The 20,677-nt window shown below is 39.8% G+C and overlaps 1 protein-coding gene across 10 annotated transcripts in view; it reads left to right on the top strand.

Annotated features, from left to right (window-relative positions):
- CD44 (CD44 molecule (Indian blood group)) overlaps positions 1-20,677 on the top strand; it is a 62,880-nt gene that overhangs the window by 29,187 nt on the left and 13,016 nt on the right. The window contains exons 6-17 of one of the 10 annotated variants that reach the window (XM_029997983.2): positions 1,735-1,830; positions 6,351-6,476; positions 7,152-7,274; positions 8,453-8,578; positions 9,254-9,376; positions 11,114-11,218; positions 13,263-13,442; positions 15,228-15,386; positions 16,599-16,820; positions 17,682-17,867; positions 18,357-18,542; positions 20,281-20,571. In XM_029997983.2, the coding sequence (XP_029853843.1) occupies positions 1,735-1,830; positions 6,351-6,476; positions 7,152-7,274; positions 8,453-8,578; positions 9,254-9,376; positions 11,114-11,218; positions 13,263-13,442; positions 15,228-15,386; positions 16,599-16,820; positions 17,682-17,867; positions 18,357-18,542; positions 20,281-20,571 (1,923 nt within the window). The other 9 variants (XM_029997992.2, XM_029998001.2, XM_029998019.2 and 6 more) reach the window with 9 other exon arrangements.

Below are 20,677 nucleotides of genomic sequence, written 5' to 3'. Positions count from 1 at the left end.
CATTAAGTAATAAGAACAAGGAGGAGTTTACAGTACAATTGATTTCTCTTTGTACAAATACAGGGGTATTTTTAAGATATCTTATTACAGCATATTACAGAATGCACAGAGAGATAAAAATGTCAAATTAAAATGTTATTACAGTCTTCTTCCTTTAGGTGGTAAAGCCAAATCTATTTTCATGAAGCCCTACCAAATACAAATGCCATACTCTTTTCTAAGGCATTCTGCAGGGTGGCAAATTAGGGAATTAGAGTACCTTGCCTGTATCTTGCTTTCTTGTGAAAGTGGTGTGAATTTTATTTCATCTTTCATTTTGCTTGTGTGGCTGAAATTATCAGAGGTCTGAATGACTAGCTCCCATTGAACCTAAAGGATACAAATATAATTCATCCTCCAAGTACAGTAAAGTTGACTGTGTGACCTCTGACTACAAGCTTTTTATCAAATCACCAGTAACATACCAGTGAAGGATACCAGTAGTTTGCATCGTTATCTTCAATACTGAAATTAAAAAATAAAAAATAAAAAATGAGCAGAAGTATTATGATTATAAAATTACTTTTCACTGGTGGTATACTCATGACAAGTTATGCTTGTTTTTACATGTAGTTAGCATCATGGTAAATGTTAGGTAAATCCTAACATTCTCTTCCTAAGGAACTAGGATCAGAACCATTCCCCAAGGTGTATGCGATGTATTTCAACTGCTTGCCATGACAACTCCTATCAACTCTGCTTACATGCAGAGTTTAGATTTTTGGACTATATCTCAGAATATATCTCAGTGGCATGGTTTAACCTCAGCTAGCAACTAAGCACTACGCAGCCGCTCACTCACTTCCTCCCCAATACCCAGTGGGATGGGGAGAGAATTGGGGGAAAAAAAGTAAAACTCATGGGTTGAGATAAGAACGGTTTAATAGAACAAAAAAGAAGAAACTAATAATGATAATGACAACACTAATAAAATGACAATAGTAATAATAAAAGGATTGGAATATACAAATGATGCACAATGCAATTGCTCACCACCCACCGATCGACGCCCAGTTAGTCCCTAAGTGGCGATCCCCCCACCCCCAGTCCCCCCAGTTTATATACTGGGCATGACGTCCCATGGCATGGAATACCCTGTTGGCCACTTTGTGTCAGCTGCCCTGGCTGTGTCCCCTCCCTCCCAACTTCTTGTGTCCCTCCAGCCTTCTCGCTGGCTGGGCATCAGAAGCTGAAAAATCCTTGACATTAGGCTAAACACTACTCAGCAACAACTGAAAACATCAGTGTGTTCTCAACATTCTTCTCATACTGAACCCAAAACATAGCACTGTACCAGCTACTAGGAAGACAATTAACTCTATCCCAGCTGAAACCAGGACACTCAGTAAAGAGGGGAATACCAATAACTCACTCATTGCTCTAGAACCCCTCTCCAGATGGTATACAGGTAAAATTAGAGCTTGTATCACATAAACAGATCATTGCCAGAATGTTCATTATCACTGTAATACATACTGCTCTTGAAATAATCTGTTTTGGTGATATCCTTACTATGTTAGTAAAGTAAGGCTATTTGGGGTTGAATTATATGGACAACCTAGTCTGTATCTTTCTCCTCTCTTGGACTAATAAATGAAGGAATGAAGCTTGTAGTATAGAATAATTGAAGTAGTTATGAGTACTGGGTTGCAACTCAGCTAATTAAATAGTAATGATTCATCCATCACCAAACAGATTATGAAGTTACTCCTGTATCACCTAACATCTCTTCGATGACGCCAGCTGATGATTCCCCTGAAAAAGATGGTGGACAGTATCCTGCAAGTACTAGTAAGATTTATGTATTATAATAACTACATCAAATACAGATTGCATTAAAACTGCTTTCTTCTTCCAGCAGGGTATTCTGGTAAGTGGTGAAGTATACATGATAGCCAATTTTGGAAAGACATTGAAAGACACTACTTTCCAGACTGGTTAAGTCAGAAATAAACTTCACTCTCTGGGACAAGGGGAGCAAAAACATTTACTGTATGTTTACTTCAATGCTTATACGTGAGTTCAGAATGATTGTTGTTTTGTGTTTCCCACTGCTTTTTTATCACACCTATTTACTCTATGAGGCACCACAAATTAGCGCAACCAATTATCACTTGAAGTCAATTTATTTCCGAGGTAGAAAAGGACATTTTTGTCAATTTATGATGAAAGTGTCTGTGATTCTAGTATATTTATGGTTGTGAATGTGGGTAATCCACATCAAAACCATGGCCTCGCTCACCAAAGCAAGTGCTTTAAGTGGCAGTTCCAGTTGCCAAGCCACTTGTGCACTGCAAAATCTAATTTTGACATTGCTGTTGGCAATATGAATGAGAAAAAACTGGGGCCTGTGCTGGCTCCACAGGCTTTAAGGGCTCAGAACAGTAGCCATTTTCTGTGCTTTGTCCTTGAATAGCTGTACTGAGTGGGAAAAACCACTGCTTGTGTTGTTTTTATCAAATACATAGTGCACAGCAGCTACAGCAAATAAAAAAACTTTTAAAGTCATCTTACATGTTTTGAAGTGGAACTGTACATATAGTCACTCTAGTTCTTAAGTTTAGAGTGTTAAAGATCTTTGCCCCAGAAAATAAAGTGAACCTAAAGGGAGAAAATTTTAATTATACGGAGGAGATCTACAGAGGTGTGTTGCAGTAAAGATTGAATGGGTACAAATGAAAGTTTCTTCCTGCTGACTCTTTTTTTCACACCATGGAAGCCCTTGATAGCGAGGAATTTGCTTAATTGTTGTTGCTGATAGGTGGTTAAATGGTCTATGTGACTTGGAGAGATGGTGCCCTTGTTATTGTATTTAGAAATCACAGGATAGAGTAAGAATAATTGTATGTCTCACACAGTTAGCAAAAGACAGAAATCATTCAACCAAGCATCTTGTCTCAGGGGATGTGAAGGTTAGTAACACCTTATAAATATGTAGATGGAAAAAAGAAATATCTGGTTGGTTTTCCCCCAAACCTTGAAATCAAGTAGAGAATTTTCCGGTGCTTGTTTCAAGTGAAAGGTTTTGCTACAAAGTACTGCCTCTAAGGGGTGGAGGGGAAATTCCACCTGGTAACAGTGGGGAGTTTGTCCGGTTGACTCTGGTGGTGATTTTTCCTTCCTATTTCATTTGCTTTTGTATGCATGTGTGCTTTCAGTTTTCCTCTCACTACTTGATTATCAAATGTGTTGATCCTGAATACATATGTCCCTTGCTGTTGCTAACAGTTCTCTCTCATGGGCATGACTATTTTAGAGAGGGAAAACTAGAGGTATTTAAGATTTTAAAAGATCAAAATAACTTTAGAGCTATGTAATAAAAGATGTCAATACTGATATATGTGTATCACAGAAGTGATAGCATTGGAATGATTGCTTATTGGTTTAGGGCTGATACATTGATTCTCTGGAAAAAAAAGATTATGAAGGTACTGCACCTGGGGTTTTCTGGTAGCTTTAGCTATTAGTCAGCAACATCACTTTAAAGCCAAACAGACCCATTTCATTTAATTTTGCTGCATTACAAATGAATGAGTAATTTAGCACTCCTTTCAGAAGTTAAGTATAAACTATGCATCTCCATGAGAATTCATCAAATATTCAGTAGCATAGGAGAAAGTTACGTGGAGAACAAAATGAAAAGAAAGAGAACAAAAAAGAAAATAAAGCCACACCCCAATGTCTGCTATTTACATTGTGCAACAGTGCAGGCTCATTGAAATATCCTGGCCACAATTTAATTTCCCAGAGAAAAATGCCACAGGCAGGAAAGTAGAAAATTAAGAAACAAGGAGAGAAAACTATTCCTATATATCTTCAGATAGATGGCTAAAAATATAGCTGTCTAATTCTATAGTGTGTGAAAATGGGAAACAAAACTTTTGGCTCTCCATCTATACTACCCAGCATTTGTAAACTTAAAGTTTGGTGAAAAGGTGTCTAGCTTGATCAAAACACTTCTTTGCTATGGGTTTGAAGTGAGCAATTGCCACAGCTCCTTGTTCTTCAGATGATCCTGTTTCATTGTTGCTCTGGCTTTGGACATTATTGGTGATGTTCTCCATCAAGTTCATGGTCCAGCACTTTGCCATTGATTTTCTCTTCTGGCTTGAACAACTTTTTCTCTTTGTTATTAACAAGTTATAATTCATCTGTAGATGTGTCATGGATCAGATGTCATAAAATTCTGTTGCTGATCAATGAGATACTTCCCTAAGTTATCAGAGCTAATTCCTCAAACAGTAACTGCGACTGATTTTGTTCATCCATATAGAAGAGACATTTTTATGCTCTGGTGGATTTTCCTTTTATTTGGTTTGGAGCATTCCCTGCAAAACATCTCACCAATAAAAAAGTCTTATGTCCATACTTTGGCTAATCTCACAGGAAAGCATTTGCATTGGTATTTTGTATGTGGAAGGAAGCCATGAATACATATTCATCAATTAAGAAAATGAGCTCCTAAGGCTTGTTGTGGAAAGCAGGTAGAGGTGCGAATTTTGCCAATTACAGCAAGTCAGATGGCAATTATTTAGTTATTCAGTTATTTTCTTGTTAACCAATGCTTTGGCATTATCATTTTGTTCACAGTTCCGTTCCAAATCTGACACCACCTGGGTTTTGATGGTCTGTTGCTCAGAGATCAGATTTTGAATGTCCAGGTTTCACATTTTCTGACACCAGTGCCAGAACTTAGTAGTACTAAGTTTAAGGAGCAATTACTGACTACAAGAAGAGGCAATATTTTTTCAGACAAGGACAGCTTCTCAGAAAGGCAAAATCTGTCAGGTTTTGTGGCCAAATGTTGTGGTTTAATCCCAGCCAGCAACTAAGCACCACACAGCCACTCACTCACTCCCCCTGAATGCCCAGTGGGATGGGGGGAGAGAATAGGGGGAAAAAAGTAAAACTTGTGGGTTGAGATAAGAACGGTTTAATAGAACAAAAAAGAAGAAACTAATAATGATAATGATAACACTAATAAAATGACAACAGTAATAATAAAAGGATGGGAGTGTACAAATGATGCGTAGTGCAATTGCTCACCACCCCGCCGATCGACACCCAGTTAGTCCCTAAGTGGCGATCCCCCCACCCCCAGTCCCCCCAGTTTATATACTGGGCATGATGTCCCATGGCATGGAATACCCCGTTGGCCACTTTGGGTCAGCTGCCCTGGCTGTGTCCCCTCCCAACTTCTTGTGTCCCTCCAGCCTTCTCGCTGGCTGGGCATCAGAAGCTGAAAAATCCTTGACATTAGGCTAAACATTACTCAGCAACAACTGAAAACATCAGTGTGTTATCAACATTCTTCTCATACTGAACCCAAAACATAGCACTGTACCAGCTACTAGGAAGACAATTAACTCTATCCCAGCTGAAACCAGGACACCAAAATAGCTACACCTTGAAAAAGTGCAGTTCTGAGTTTAAGTCCATACACTTTGTACACTTTGCAGTTTACAGATAAGCAAAACATAACTACTGCAGACTGAAGAACATCAGTTTATCCTGTTTGATCATTAGAACTTTGATTCCTAGGTCTTGCATTTTCCAGTACTTTCATATATTGCACAAAAAATGATCAAAACTGGTGTCTTTAATGTTAGTCTTGAAGGTATTTTTCTGAATTAATTATTTAAAGATTTTTTTCTGAATGCAGAAGATTACATGATATCTTAATCTTCAAGATATAGAAGTAAGATGGTCTAAATGCTGATAAAAATATTGCTTGTGAGGAATTGCCAGAATAAAATTTTTCCAGAGAAACATTTTGAAGTACATCTTGCTTTCATTTGGTGAATATGTGTATGACTTGAACCTCAGCTCTTCTTGCAAACACTGTTTCTCAGTTTATTGATGAATACCTTAGCAGAGAGAAAGGTTAAACTATCACCTACCTTGCCTGAGGGATTTCAATTTCTATGGTGTGCATGCTTCTGTTAGCTTTGAATGCTTTTTGTCAAAATACTGGGCGTATTTCACATATGGTACATATGTTGATCTGTCACAACTGAAAATGCTATGCAGAATTCATTGACTTTACTGGACTTACAGAGCTGGTAACACACTCTTACACTTTAGCAGAATGTTTCAAATTTCACTTACTTACACTAAAAGCATTGGATATTTTTGCTGTTGAAGGAATGTAATGATACCATGGGTTCATACATTCGCCTTGCACTCACATCCATCTCAGTGGCATGAGCATGCTCAGGGTGACGGTGCTGGTGGACTTGACTTTGCTGGAGGAAAAGTGCTTCTCGAGAAATAATAACAAGATCTTGGTTGAATGAACCATGTCCTAACAGCTCCAGGGCCTCATCATGACAACCTGGAGAAAGCCACCACCCAAGCTTGGTGGAATCTGTTCTCAAACCACTGGTGGTGGTCAAAGCCTGGACAGAAGATGCAAGAACCCACGCAAGCAGCCAAGGGTAAAGAATGTCCTGCTAAGAAGGTGCTTTGATTAGGGGCTGAATAACCAGGGCACCAGGGCAGCAACTTTCAGAAGCATTAAGTGGAGGGAGGTTGAACATGTTGTCTGTGTCACTGCTTTTTGTTACTGCATGTTTGAAGTGGGACAAGCAAAGTACTGGGCTATCTCTCACTGACTGTACATTTGGTAGCGATAGAGCAGCTGTCCGCATTGTTCATGTGCTGCGGAGGTGTTCTGCATGTTGGAAAGGGATGAGTATGTGAGTCATTTTATGAAGGATGTACTTGGGTTTTTCTTTTTTCCTGTTTGGAGGCAATTTAGAGGTAGACTATTCCAATGAGAAGGACTTGTGGGAGAAAGGAAGAAAATGTTTTCAAGCCAGTACACTGTGCTCACTCTGCTAGGAGAGGAGGTTAGTGCTGCGAGCATGCATAGGGCACGGAAATGTAGCTAAGAGCGAGCCCCATTGGGCAGCTTCAGCAGGGCCATGGCAGAGCGATGAAACCCTTGTGGGTAGAAGAACCAGGAGGAGATATGGACCATGGGACGCAGGGTGCTGTACACACTTCTCTGTGATTGTAAGGCTGCATGTAGGGGAGAGAGGGAAGCATAACTGCTGTCAGCAGACGACCTTGTGGGTTGGGGCTTCATGGCAGATTTAACATCATCACAGCAGATGTGACCTCAAGTGGCAATGGTTCGGATGACGAAGACTCTTCAGAGGAGATGACTTACCCAACAGTGTTTCCAGTCTGGGACAGGAGTGTGGCCCAAGACGCGTATGCTCCAAGTACTAGTAAGGAACTTCCTTTCTCTTTGGATGGTTTCTTTCTTCTTCTTCCTGTCCTACCTGATGTTTCTCCTCCTTTGCCACACATATATTGTGTGAAAATTGGATGCTCTCCCAATCAGCTCTTGTTTCAAACATATCTCCCATGCCACAGGAAAAAAATGTTTAGATCTTGTGAGGTCCATCTGTATCCTTAGAAGCACCATCTTCCTTTGCTTCTAGAATTGATGTCTTGTCTCCATTCATATCTGACTTGTGGGCTTCCCCCATGGCATGTTGTGTCTCAAGGAATAATTCCTCTTTGGAGGGAGTTTCCAGCCTCTATACAGGTGGCACAACTATTTCTGTTTGCATGCCAATGTCTATTTTTCTTGCCCAGCACAATGGGCAAAAACGCTGTAGATTCCTGTAATTTTTCTAAACAAAAATCTCTTCCCATCCTTAAATGCCTGTCACAAACCTACGGAACATTACTATTTGAAATGCTATATTCTGAGAAAATATTGTGCATTGGTAATGTGATAGGAGTAAGGCTGCGCCTCTCTCTCCATGCTATGCTGACGCCTAACTGGAAAGTGTTCCTGGTGTGGATTTTGCTGACAGCATCAGGACAAGGGGAGTGCATGTTTCTTTCGAGGGGAATGGCTGTAGTTCTGAGCCCAGGTCCTTGACAGCATTGGCTTCATGGGTTTGTCAGTAGAAAAGAAGGCTAAACTAATGGGTGTGCTTATCTCTGGGTGTCCCTTTTGCCCGTCGTGGATATTTCTTTCACCTTTTATAACTGATTTTGACCTTATGTCATCTTGGTGGGTGTTCCTCATTCTGGGGCCTATGTAAGGCTATCTGCTCTCTCCTGTTGGCAAAGCCTGTGAGCTGTTGGCAAAGCCTGTGAGGAACTCATTAACCTTGTAGAATGTAAAGGGCTAGCAAAGACTCACAGGGCTTTTTGATGACTCCTCTCCAGGGACCATGTTCTTTCTTGGGACTGCCACTAGTGCTTGCATCTGACCGTCTGAAGAATGTAATGATACCATGGGTTCATACATTCGCCTTGCACTCACATCCATCTCAGTGGCATGAGCATGCTCAGGGTGACGGTGCTGGTGGACTTGACTTTGCTGGAGGAAAAGTGCTTCTCGAGAAATAATAACAAGATCTTGGTTGAATGAACCATGTCCTAACAGCTCCAGGGCCTCATCATGACAACCTGGAGAAAGCCACCACCCAAGCTTGGTGGAATCTGTTCTCAAACCACTGGTGGTGGTCAAAGCCTGGACAGAAGATGCAAGAACCCACGCAAGCAGCCAAGGGTAAAGAATGTCCTGCTAAGAAGGTGCTTTGATTAGGGGCTGAATAACCAGGGCACCAGGGCAGCAACTTTCAGAAGCATTAAGTGGAGGGAGGTTGAACGTGTTGTCTGTGTCACTGCTTTTTGTTACTGCATGTTTGAAGTGGGACAAGCAAAGTACTGGGCTATCTCTCACTGACTGTACATTTGGTAGCGATAGAGCAGCTGTCCGCATTGTTCATGTGCTGCGGAGGTGTTCTGCATGTTGGAAAGGGATGAGTATGTGAGTCATTTTATGAAGGATGTACTTGGGTTTTTCTTTTTTCCTGTTTGGAGGCAATTTAGAGGTAGACTATTCCAATGAGAAGGACTTGTGGGAGAAAGGAAGAAAATGTTTTCAAGCCAGTACACTGTGCTCACTCTGCTAGGAGAGGAGGTTAGTGCTGCGAGCATGCATAGGGCACGGAAATGTAGCTAAGAGCGAGCCCCATTGGGCAGCTTCAGCAGGGCCATGGCAGAGCGATGAAACCCTTGTGGGTAGAAGAACCAGGAGGAGATATGGACCATGGGATGCAGGGTGCTGTACACACTTCTCTGTGATTGTAAGGCTGCATGTAGGGGAGAGAGGGAAGCATAACTGCTGTCAGCAGACGACCTTGTGGGTTGGGGCTTCATGGCAGATTTAACATCATCACAGCAGATGTGACCTCAAGTGGCAATGGTTCGGATGACGAAGACTCTTCAGAGGAGATGACTTACCCAACAGTGTTTCCAGTCTGGGACAGGAGTGTGGCCCAAGACGCGTATGCTCCAAGTACTAGTAAGGAACTTCCTTTCTCTTTGGATGGTTTCTTTCTTCTTCTTCCTGTCCTACCTGATGTTTCTCCTCCTTTGCCACACATATATTGTGTGAAAATTGGATGCTCTTCTCATCAACTGTTCCTTCAGAAATGTCTTTTTCGTGATTGGAAAAATCATGAGAGGTCCATATCGATAGAATGAATATCTCTTCTGTCACTACTTAATTTTAAGTTCTCATTTTCATTCCTATTTGAATGCATGCATTCACTCATGATTTTCCAAGAAAAATAAATGTTCATTTTTTTTAATATTTTTTTCTTTTTTGTGGAAAAAAGTGTTAAAATAATTCCAGTTCATCTTATTTATATTTTATCGCTATACAATGTAGACTTCCTGTCTGTGGAATATGTTCAGGCACAATATGGGGAGGCCAAACTGCAAGTGCCCTTTTCATTGGGAAGTGTTAACAAAACAGTCTCATATTTGCTACCTTCCACACTCTTCCCATGCACTGTCCTGACATCATCTCATTTGTTTTGTGACCTCAGATGTTTAAGCATGATCCAATACCACAACTAAGATATTTTAATACACAGACTTATTTTCCTGATAGGAATATTTCCACAGTGATCATCTGATGGCTCTTTGTTAACTAAAAAAGTAATCCATATCTAAAATAATTTTGTCTCAATACCAGAAAACCACCACATATTAGGATCAAAGCCAAATGCTGTGTGTCACTGAAGCACACAGTCTGCTGCTTGGCCTTATGACCAGGGAATGGCCCCAGCCCTTGGGGTTTTTTTCAGTATAGATGTTGCCACTAATGACTGTACACCAACACTCTTATTTGTATAAAGATCATAATCTGTTCCTTTTTTGTAATTTAATTTACGTTAATATAACTTAAGCACATCTTAATGTGTTTTTTGTCTGTGCACTTATTTACTCAGTAGTGTTTATAAACCACTGTTTATAAGCTTTTTTTTTTCCTGAAGATAGTACAGTATTTTTTTTTCAGCAGTGGTCTTCATTTTTAGAAGAAAATACAAAATAAGCAAGTCATCTTGCTTTGGGATTTTTTTATTCTTTTCCCTAAGTTTTGGGTATTTCTGGTGTTAATTTATTTATCTTTGAGATTCTTCATTGGTGACTTATTCCACATGGCGTATTGCATTCCAACTACCTTTAATGGCCTAGTGGTATCTGCATGCTCCATGGGTGCATGTATACAGTCTCTGATCATAGACTCTTGTGGAAGTTTTGTTTCATCTGTTCAATTGTATTATCTTTATTGACTAATATTGGCTTCCTGGTGGCTGTCAAGGTGCGTTCGTTTTTTTGCTGACCATAGCTTTTAAGCTTGGTGGTGGATATTCTAACATGAATCTGAGTACTTAGAAAGCATGTTTTACTTGTACTCAGACATCTACCATATTCTTTAGGTCCAGCATTATTCTTCAAACTTGAGTTTAAATGTCTGTAACTGCTGCAATGGTTTTGCGCTACTTCTGCTATACATTATTCTTCTATTGCTTGTTTTTCCCATTCTTCTTGGGACACATTGCATCTGTCCAATGCAAAGAAAAGAACAACTGGTTTGATGTAAAGGAATTTGATAAGAAGAGTAGAGAGACTACAGTTAAGCTATGCATGAATTTCCATTTTCCATCACCTCTATGGCACACAGTAACAGTAGAGTAATAGTGGCAGATGTAGAGCATGGTCAGTGTTGAATCCTCCATTGTCCTAACAGCTGTGGACTTGCAACACGAAACACTTCTGGAAATCTCCACACACGGTCATCGGAACCCCACGTATACAGATGAAGAGGAGCAGTATCCTAGCTCTGCCGGCAGGGGTAAAGCAATTAAGCATTTCAGATAATATTGAGATTTGTGACATAATTCAATGAAGTATAACAGTGTTTTGGCACAGCTGGTTGTAATTCCCATACCATTAGCCTCAGTTCAGTATAATACCTTTGTATTATTTGTACTAGAGCCCTCAGAATTGGCATCTATAATATCCATCTGTCATTCCAAGTCTACCTTTTGCATCTAATCTTCATTACTTGCCACTTTTCCTCACGTCTCTGGGTTTTTTAAACTTGTACTGCCAGTAGTGTGATAAAACTGAGTAGATTGTAACATTTGGTGACCCACCTTGGTAAGAAAAAAATTTCCCTTTTTTCCACTTCAAAATTTCTGTTGTAAAATCTGAAGATAAAAATCAAAAAAGGGAGCTAGTGATTCAAATACATGAAACTGTGCTACAAAGGATAATATACTACCTCCAGATGAATGTGAACATTTTGCTACCAATGTTAGTGCCAGTAGCCAACTGAGATACTGAAAGTGTACTCATGTTCTTCAAGCCTAAAAACCTCTGTAGGCAAAGGCTCACAGACTGCATTCTCCAGCTATTTTTGTTGTGTACCTAAATACTTTCCAGTTAAAATTTTTTGAAAAGCATAGCTGGATATGAGCTTCATTTTCAGGATGTTTTGGCTATAATGCACAGCTTTACCATGTTAAGGAGAGGTGCAAAACTGAATAGCTGGAGGCACAGCTATATACAGCTGAATTGGGGGCCAGCCTTGTGATTGCATAAAATTAGATTGTACTGAAAAGAAATACATTTCACTGGGACTTGTGGAAAGCCTTCTTATCCCTCTGTAAAAAACAAGCATTTTCTACATCCTGTGGTAGTTCTTTGGTTTTATATGATCTGCCTCCAATAGCTAGATACCTGTCATTTTGAACAGTGAAAGTTTATACAATTGGCATGAGAACAGGTACTATAATCACCCAGAAATAATTTTTGTGATAACTTTCTTTTAGTTCTGAAGTATTGTTAGATCAGTTGTATTCATACATTAGTTAATTTTAACTTTTTTTTTTACAAGATAATCTATATGTAATGGGTTTCATTACAAAAATAATGAATTACATTTGCATGAGTGCCCTCTGTATGAACAATTCATTGCTGGAATGTGAAGATAAATATTCCTCCAGTTTTGCTCTTTTGGGAAATATCATAGGTTTCTTTAGCTGGTAACTTATGGCATATGTAACAGGTCTAGCTTATTCTTTGCACACTCTGATTAAGGACCTTTGCTTTACCTTTAATATATCATTCATGGAAACATTTGATACCTAAGGCAAATATATTTCAAACTGAGTTCTAATGCTCATCTTAGTGTTATAGATATTCTTTTTTTTTTCTGGTGTATCTTTTCTAAGCCTTTTAATACGCATTAGAAAATCTCTTATGGTGGTGGTACTTCAGGTGATTTCTGACTGCATCTTCTGCTATGTAAACAACAGCAAATTAAAGAGTAAGCAAAAAATTTATTTTGTCAGAAAAAGCTTTAATTATTACTGAGTTCAAAACAAGTATACTTTTCAACTTTGAATATATGAACCTACCTATTTCATTCATCCAGTCCCAGAAGAAAGGACAATTTCCTTGGAGCCAGCCTTGTAATTGTCTAGTTGAGATACTAACTCAAAAGAGAAAGTTTGCCATCTTTTTCACTTTCAAAAACCCAGAATACACAGACTCAACAGTTAATTTAGTATTAATAAATGTGAAGTAGAGATGCAAGCTGTTGTTTCGATGTCTTCTTCCACTGCTTCTCCTATAGCTTTTCTTTGCGATTGGTCATTTGGATACTTTCTAGCACACTTAAATCTTCTTCTGATCCTTGTGATGCTTTGGTGTGATAGGGTTTCCAAAGGACTTTTGTCTTCTTTCATCTTTCATTTCACATCAAATGTAACAATGAAAACAAAAAGCCAAAACACAAAAGCCAAGCACTCTTGCTCTGTAGACCATGAAGATGAGAATATGACTGGTGTTGGGTGTTTCGATCATTATTGATTCAATCATCATCTTATCAGCACTAGTTACAAGTGAAAATGAAAAACATCAAGGACCAACCCAACATCCACTATTACACAGTGTTCATTCTGGATGGATAAGTCAAGAGCAAAATCCTGCAAATACCACAGGGAGTACTGAACAACACGAATTTACTGTTGCAGGTGAAAATGATATTGAAAAGGAATCTTCTCATACAGGTAATATTACAGGTCACATTTTAGTAAATTATCAGGGTTTACTAAAGATTTAGTTTTAGGATTTTTTTACTAACAATTTTGCATTCTGAGGCCATAACAGAGGTTCTGTGAATAAACCTGAGCAATTCTGATGTTATATTATACATTTTTTTAAATTATTCTATTCTTCAGACCTGTTCCTGGAGGTTTGTTTTCTCTCCTATTTGGGTTGCGTGTCAAGACCTGTAGTAGATTAATTCAGTAACTGTCTCCTATGTTTTGTGTTTTGTGTCATGCAGTCACAAGGCTTTAACAGGCTATCTGCCAGGGTTTTATCTGTAGGAAACAGTGAATCCTTAAATGGAAAAATAATAATGTCTGTTGTATTTTTCACTTATCTGGGAGCTGTGTTCACTCCCCTCTTGCAAGGGGGGTTATTGGACCTGGGTTTTTTTCAGTTTTTGTTAATATGGCATTAATATCTAAAAGTTTTTGTCTAAAATATCTACTCACCCCACTTTTGAACTATGACAAGATGACACTGGTGATGAAGGGAAGAAAGCAAAGCATAGTGTAGAATAAAAGAGAGGCTTTTCTCTTCCATCGGTTGAAGCAATTGAGACGTAAAAGATCAAATTGTACTATAAAGCTAGTAACTGAAAATTCACATATATTAGTTTCTGTTCCTGTGAGTGTACTAAGTTTACTAGTTATTGACTGATGTGCTATACTAAGCACTGCCAACAGTGAATTTAACACTGTCATCTGCTCTTGCAGATGATCAAATACGGCCACTGAAGACAAGCATATGATAACCATTATTTGAGATGCTGTATAATGTGGATCTATTCCTTCAACTACATGTAATCTTATTAGCAAAAGTTTTGTGTAGCTCACTGCTACAGCAGTCCCTAAGCCCACATTCCTCTAAGATATCAACCCCAGGTGTTTCATCAACATCCTTTAAAAATCTGGTGATGCAGTACAACGTATAAGTAATATATATAAATACTCTACTCTACTCTACTCTACTACTAGAACAATATAACTAGGCCCAGTTGCAATTAAAATTTTAACACACTGGCAAGTTTCTTGGGTTTTTTTAATTGGTTTGAGGGGGTTAAGAAAGGTTATGCTACTTAGAACTTTTGGGTACTTTTTCACTGTGACTGTCTAACAAAACCTACAGATTGGTTGATATGGACAATATCATGTTTTTCTAAATAACTGCAATATCAAATATTCTCCACTTGAATGCTGTTTTACTTATTGTGTGCACCATTCACAAATCTGCAGCATGTGCTAGCCTTCCCCTCTGTCAGACTTCTTTGTCTGTTCTCCTGGGGATGCTGCAACTAATAAAACAGTGAAATTTTGAGGGGGGGAAATTGGATAGTTAATACACTCAAATTCTGTGATTAAACTCTTACTGATGGGTCATATTCTTGCAGTTATTTCTGCCTTTGTTGTTCTTAATTCTGCATTGGTGGACATTGATTTGATATTCAACCAATACAAAGTCAACAGCATAATTTGGAGAAATACTTTTGAAAAACAAGGAGATATCTTGATTCTGAAAAGCTTATGCTCAGTTTGAGGAAGGAGTTAATTCTATTGGTGACAGTAGGCAGCTTTTCTAAACATAAACCAGAATGAGAAGCAAATCTGCTTTACTTCTCTTTGCCATTAAATGTAGTAGACATGTGAGCAAGGCCTGTCATAGAGACAAGAACCGAAGAGGAGAATAATATGAGAAACGGATCTTTATATAGTGAGTTCATAATTACTTCACCATCATCATAACAGCTATGGCCTCCAACCATGGGGCCAAACAGAACGACTCAGCGCAAGACCCATTGGTGTATCCAGATTGGGACAAGGGAGAGGATTACACACAACGTGCTATAACGGATAGAATTATTCCTTCCAGAGAGAATAATCATGAAAAACAGTCTTCCACTACAGGTACTAGTAATAATATCAATCAAGTATATTTAATCACTTATGTCTCTCAGCCTATCTTAGAAAGATATTGCATGAAGTTGTAGAGAGGAATAACTTACTGATCTCTTTAAGACATCGATATAAATTATGGATTGATTAATTTTCTCTGTGCTCTGCCTGGATGGTGATGAGATGGAAGTTTTCAATTTTAGCTCTGTGTAAAACATTTATTTTTTACTTACCAAAACCACTACCATTTATACCATCAAAATAACTTTCTAAAAACATGATATGAGAAACACATGACTTATTCCTGAAATAAGAGGAAAGGTAACTTTAATCCTTTCTTAAACAGACAATGCTTAGAACCTATTTTTGATTTTGTGAAAACTAGTTAAATTTCTACTATGGTTGCTGTGTTCCTCTGATGGTATCTCTTCTGTTTCATTGCTCCTGCCATTATACAGCATTAGCCAGCTATTCTGAAAAAGCAGGACAGCTTAAGTTATGATAACAGAAAGCTGATGACAATGAAAATAAACAGAAAAGCCTGTTTCCTTTTCTTCTTTATGATCTAATTAGAATACAAAACATAAAGTCTACTCTGCATATAAGAAAGAGAAGAACAGTGTGGGTGGTGGGCTCAGTAAACACGAAACCACAAATTCTAATAGGTAAAATCCTTCAGTAATGCCAAATTTTGAAGCTGATTCTAGGAGGAAACCTAGGCTTATGACTACCATGGACAGAACAACGAATTATAACCATTTTCTGTAACTTGTCACCCCTCAGAGTCTAGAGCAAAAAAGGAGAATCAGTGCCTGTAGAAAGGGTTCTTAACCGTCAGTACTAATATCTGTAACGTAAAACACACTGTAGCAGGACTTGACAGCGTCCCTGAAGCTGAGGTTCTGTGGTCAGCCTGAGACGCAAGTCAGGGAATTCTCCTGACGGCTGTGTCTATCTCCTTTCCCTGTGTCCACTGTCCTTGGGAATCTTTTGGATTAAGTGAAAAAGTGGATGAGAACAGCAAATGAAAATGTCTGATCAATACATTGAGAGAGCAGTGATGATATACGGGAGGACAGAAGGTCTCCCTTCTCTTCCCCTTTTGTGGTGAGAAAAGGGTAGCAGTGGTTTAAAGTAAACAGGAGACTTGAACGTGGTGGGAATGGGAGGGGCAAGGCAGCACACACATGGAATTAACAGCCAATTAAATCATCGTGATAACAGCTGTTGCCTCTCCTGATGGTGCCCACCACGAAGACCCAACTTGGCCACCTCTCCCTTCAGATAATGAACCAGGATGGGGCACTGAAGGCATCACACGTCCCACAGATGCCCCTGGGGAGCATGTCCACCACGGGACCACGGCTAGTACGAACAAAGCTGCTGATGACTCTTCTCTGATGGGTACCAGTAAGAATAATGGATCATACTCATTTCTCATGCCTGGTGCGAAATGAGACATTATTTCTTCTGAAATCGACTCCTCTCCCTATCCTCCTCATCTTGGGGTTCTGTGTTCTCGGTGTGGAATTGCAGTGCAAAAATCTGTGGTGGGATCTGTGCTGTTGATAGAATTACCTTCTGGACAAGGCATAAGGGCCTCCTTGCTGGTACACTTGGCGGTTTCTGTCCTTTGCTGAAGCATGTTTCTGGGTGGCCTCCTGACTGTTCTGCAAGACACGCACTTTGGTGATTCTGAGTCCCCAGCCGCATCTTCCTTTCTTGCGCATCAGTGGGATCAGGCTTGATGCGCTTTGGCACCATGATCGGTGTGGTGGAGGTGCTCTGGTGGGTTAATCAGATGGCTTGCTCCTGTGACTCAGCAGCAGCACCATCACTGGGGAGTGCTGTCCCGGTGGTGAGGGCAGGGCAATCCTAGAAGAATTACGTCCCACAAATTCTGCCTTCAGTTCCTTTGTCGTCCTCACCAGTGGATTGCCAGGCAAGACCGCCACAGATCTGGCTGCAGTATGGCTGCTCACTCCTGAGTTGCAGGGTCAGGTTATGGCTGCTGCGGTCTCTTCCTCTGAAGGTCTTCCCTCTCCATCTGTCACTGGGATCTGTATACGTAGCCAACGTCTCCCTCCAACATGGTGAGCATGTATGTGGTGCTTACAGGTCTCTCAGAAGCCAGTGACAGTGTGGAAGAAGAAGGGGAGGCCTTCATGTCTTCTCTCCTTCTGTGCTATGATTGAGGAAGATGGACATGCTTTCGGGCTTGCTGTGGTATGGGAAAGAGGGAAATAATGTGGGTGGTGGTTTTGTGAGTGCTCACCTTTAAAGCTGATCGTGCCATCGTCATGGCAGTCACAGAGTCCGCGGATGATGTTAACCAAGAGACGACAACCAAGGAGCCCCTGGCACCCGGCACTCCGCCTGCAAGTGAAAGCGAACAAGCAAATGCCACAGACAGTTCCTACGTTGATTGGATACCTGGAGTTTTTCCAGACACTGAAGATCATCTTAACCAATTGCAGACCCCTCTTCCTACTAGTAAGAACTACAAATTGAGAGCATTTTCTGTAACTTGTCACCCCTCAGAGTCTAGAGCAAAAAAGGAGAATCAGTGCCTGTAGAAAGGGTTCTTAACCGTCAGTACTAATATCTGTAACGTAAAACACACTGTAGCAGGACTTGACAGCGTCCCTGAAGCTGAGGTTCTGTGGTCAGCCTGAGACGCAAGTCAGGGAATTCTCCTGACGGCTGTGTCTATCTCCTTTCCCTGTGTCCACTGTCCTTGGGAATCTTTTGGATTAAGTGAAAAAGTGGATGAGAACAGCAAATGAAAATGTCTGATCAATACATTGAGAGAGCAGTGATGATATATGGGAGGACAGAAGGTCTCCCTTCTCTTCCCCTTTTGTGGTGAGAAAAGGGTAGCAGTGGTTTAAAGTAAACAGGAGACTTGAACGTGGTGGGAATGGGAGGGGCAAGGCAGCACACACATGGAATTAACAGCCAATTAAATCATCGTGATAACAGCTGTTGCCTCTCCTGATGGTGCCCACCACGAAGACCCAACTTGGCCACCTCTCCCTTCAGATAATGAACCAGGACGGGGCACTGAAGGCATCACACGTCCCACAGATGCCCCTGGGGAGCATGTCAACCACGGGACCACGGCTAGTACGAACAAAGCTGCTGATGACTCTTCTCTGATGGGTACCAGTAAGAATAATGGATCATACTCATTTCTCATGCCTGGTGCGAAATGAGACATTATTTCTTCTGAAATCGACTCCTTTCCCTATCCTTCTCAACGTGGGGTTCTACGTTTTCGGTGCGGACTTGCAGTGCAGACATATTTATGATTTTGTTGCATGTGAACAACCCAACAAGATTTGCTATCTTTTAAGGATAATTTTTCCCTGGGTTCCCTGTTTCTTACGTCCCCCAGCTTTTCTCCGGTTTCTTTCTAGTAGACGGTGATACTGAGAAAGCAATTTTCTTTGCAGGGTTGGCGGGTGGTGTAAATGAATCATAGACTTAAAAATAGTTTTTCATGTCTGATCTTTCCTGGTCTTGGCATTGCCATAGATTCTCTTATTACTGTAAACTTTGAAGTAACTTAGTGTAATTTGTTCATTTAGCTCTGCAAGGTTCTAACTTCGATTCCTAAACGCTGCATATTATCCAATTGATATTATCCCCAATCAAAGTATTGGTTTTTTAATTCTAATATTTTTGTTGTTTAATAATGGATTTTTATGACGTCATAGTACTTTGGAACTTTTTGCATCTTTCTTGCATTTTAAAAAAAAATTCTAAGGAAAAATGAGCATTTATGCTTTCCCTTTTCTGCTTCTAAAATCCATTTTCATCAGGATTACTGAATCCGCAACATTTAAGATTTGCCAAAGAGCTATGAATACCAACGATTGTGTGGATTAAAATACAGTTCTTTTCTCTACTGCCTACTCCTGTTTTCTAAATATGGAAGGGATCCTGTAGAGCGTCACAGTTCATTGTTCTCAGCTTGTTAAGCTTTATGTGATTTGACAGATCAATTGCAAATATGAAACCCAAGCACAATTCTGTAATTCATTCAAATGTTTTCAATCAAGTAATTCTAATCTTATTCCTATCTAACAACAAGAATTCTTATACTAATTTTATTCTGAAAATAGATTTTTTTTTTTCTCCCTTCTAAATAGTGATTACTAGGTCTTTTCAAAACTAACACTTTAGGCTACTGTTGTTTGGAAATGCATCTTTTGGTCTCTCCTTTGGCTTAGTGTTGTTAACTTTTGGTGGTGTAATTTTGAATGAATAGTAACCTTTATTATTCAGTTAGTAATTTGGAGCACTTGGAAATTCTGAAAGTGCATTTAGTTAAGCTATGCCTCTTTCTTAGCATGCTTTTGTGACATCCTTACTCTTTTGCATCAGCGGCAGCCATAGCACTGCCAGAATGATGTGTGAAGGATGTTCATTAAATAATTGAATTCCTTAATTTTCCATTTGAATTAATTTTAAATTCTTCTCTTGGGAGACCAGCACACATTCTTATGATCATCTCATGGAAAAAGAGATATACCTAAATAAACTTAAAAAGACATTTTTTAATGTGATGGTATTGTTAGTCCCAAATAGTCAGGTCTAAGTGGCTGCTACCTTCTCTTTGGAAAGTCTTTATGTGCTTTAATCCACACTGAAATTTAGGAAATGAATGAGCAACTACTCAAGTGATCAATAGAGTATTAGTGAAGGAAGAGACAAACCAAAACTAATGTGACATATAGAGAAGATCTTGTTTGATTGTATTTTTTTTTTTCTCACTGTATATTCTACATAGGCTAAAAAAGAAAAAGGTAGAGCTTGTTAAATAGAATAGAGGGAATAATACATGAGGTGGGGTTTGTAAATGTCTTTGAAGTTAACTTAGCCATCATCACAACAATCACAGCCTCCACTGATGTTCTGAAACCAGAAGATATAACCCAGGAAGTGTGGGCACCTCGCATCGTGGTAACTGCTGTTGCCTCTCCTGATGGTGCCCACCACGAAGACCCAACTCGGCCACCTCTCCCTTCAGATAATGAACCAGGACGGGGCACTGAAGGCATCACACGTCCCACAGATGCCCCTGGGGAGCATGTCCACCACAGGACCACGGCTAGTACGAACAAAGCTGCTGATGACTCTTCTCTGATGGGTACCAGTAAGAATAATGGATCATACTCATTTCTCATGCCTGGTGCGAAATGAGACATTATTTCTTCTGAAATCGACTCCTCTCCCTATCCTCCTCATCTTGGGGTTCTATGTTCTCGGTGTGGAATTGCAGTGCAAAAATCTGTGGT

The sequence above is a fragment of the Aquila chrysaetos genome, chromosome 2, assembly GCF_900496995.4.
Source record: "Aquila chrysaetos chrysaetos chromosome 2, bAquChr1.4, whole genome shotgun sequence".
In the NCBI taxonomy this organism is placed as follows: domain Eukaryota; kingdom Metazoa; phylum Chordata; class Aves; order Accipitriformes; family Accipitridae; genus Aquila; species Aquila chrysaetos.
This window is presented reverse-complemented; position numbering and strand designations above follow the sequence as displayed.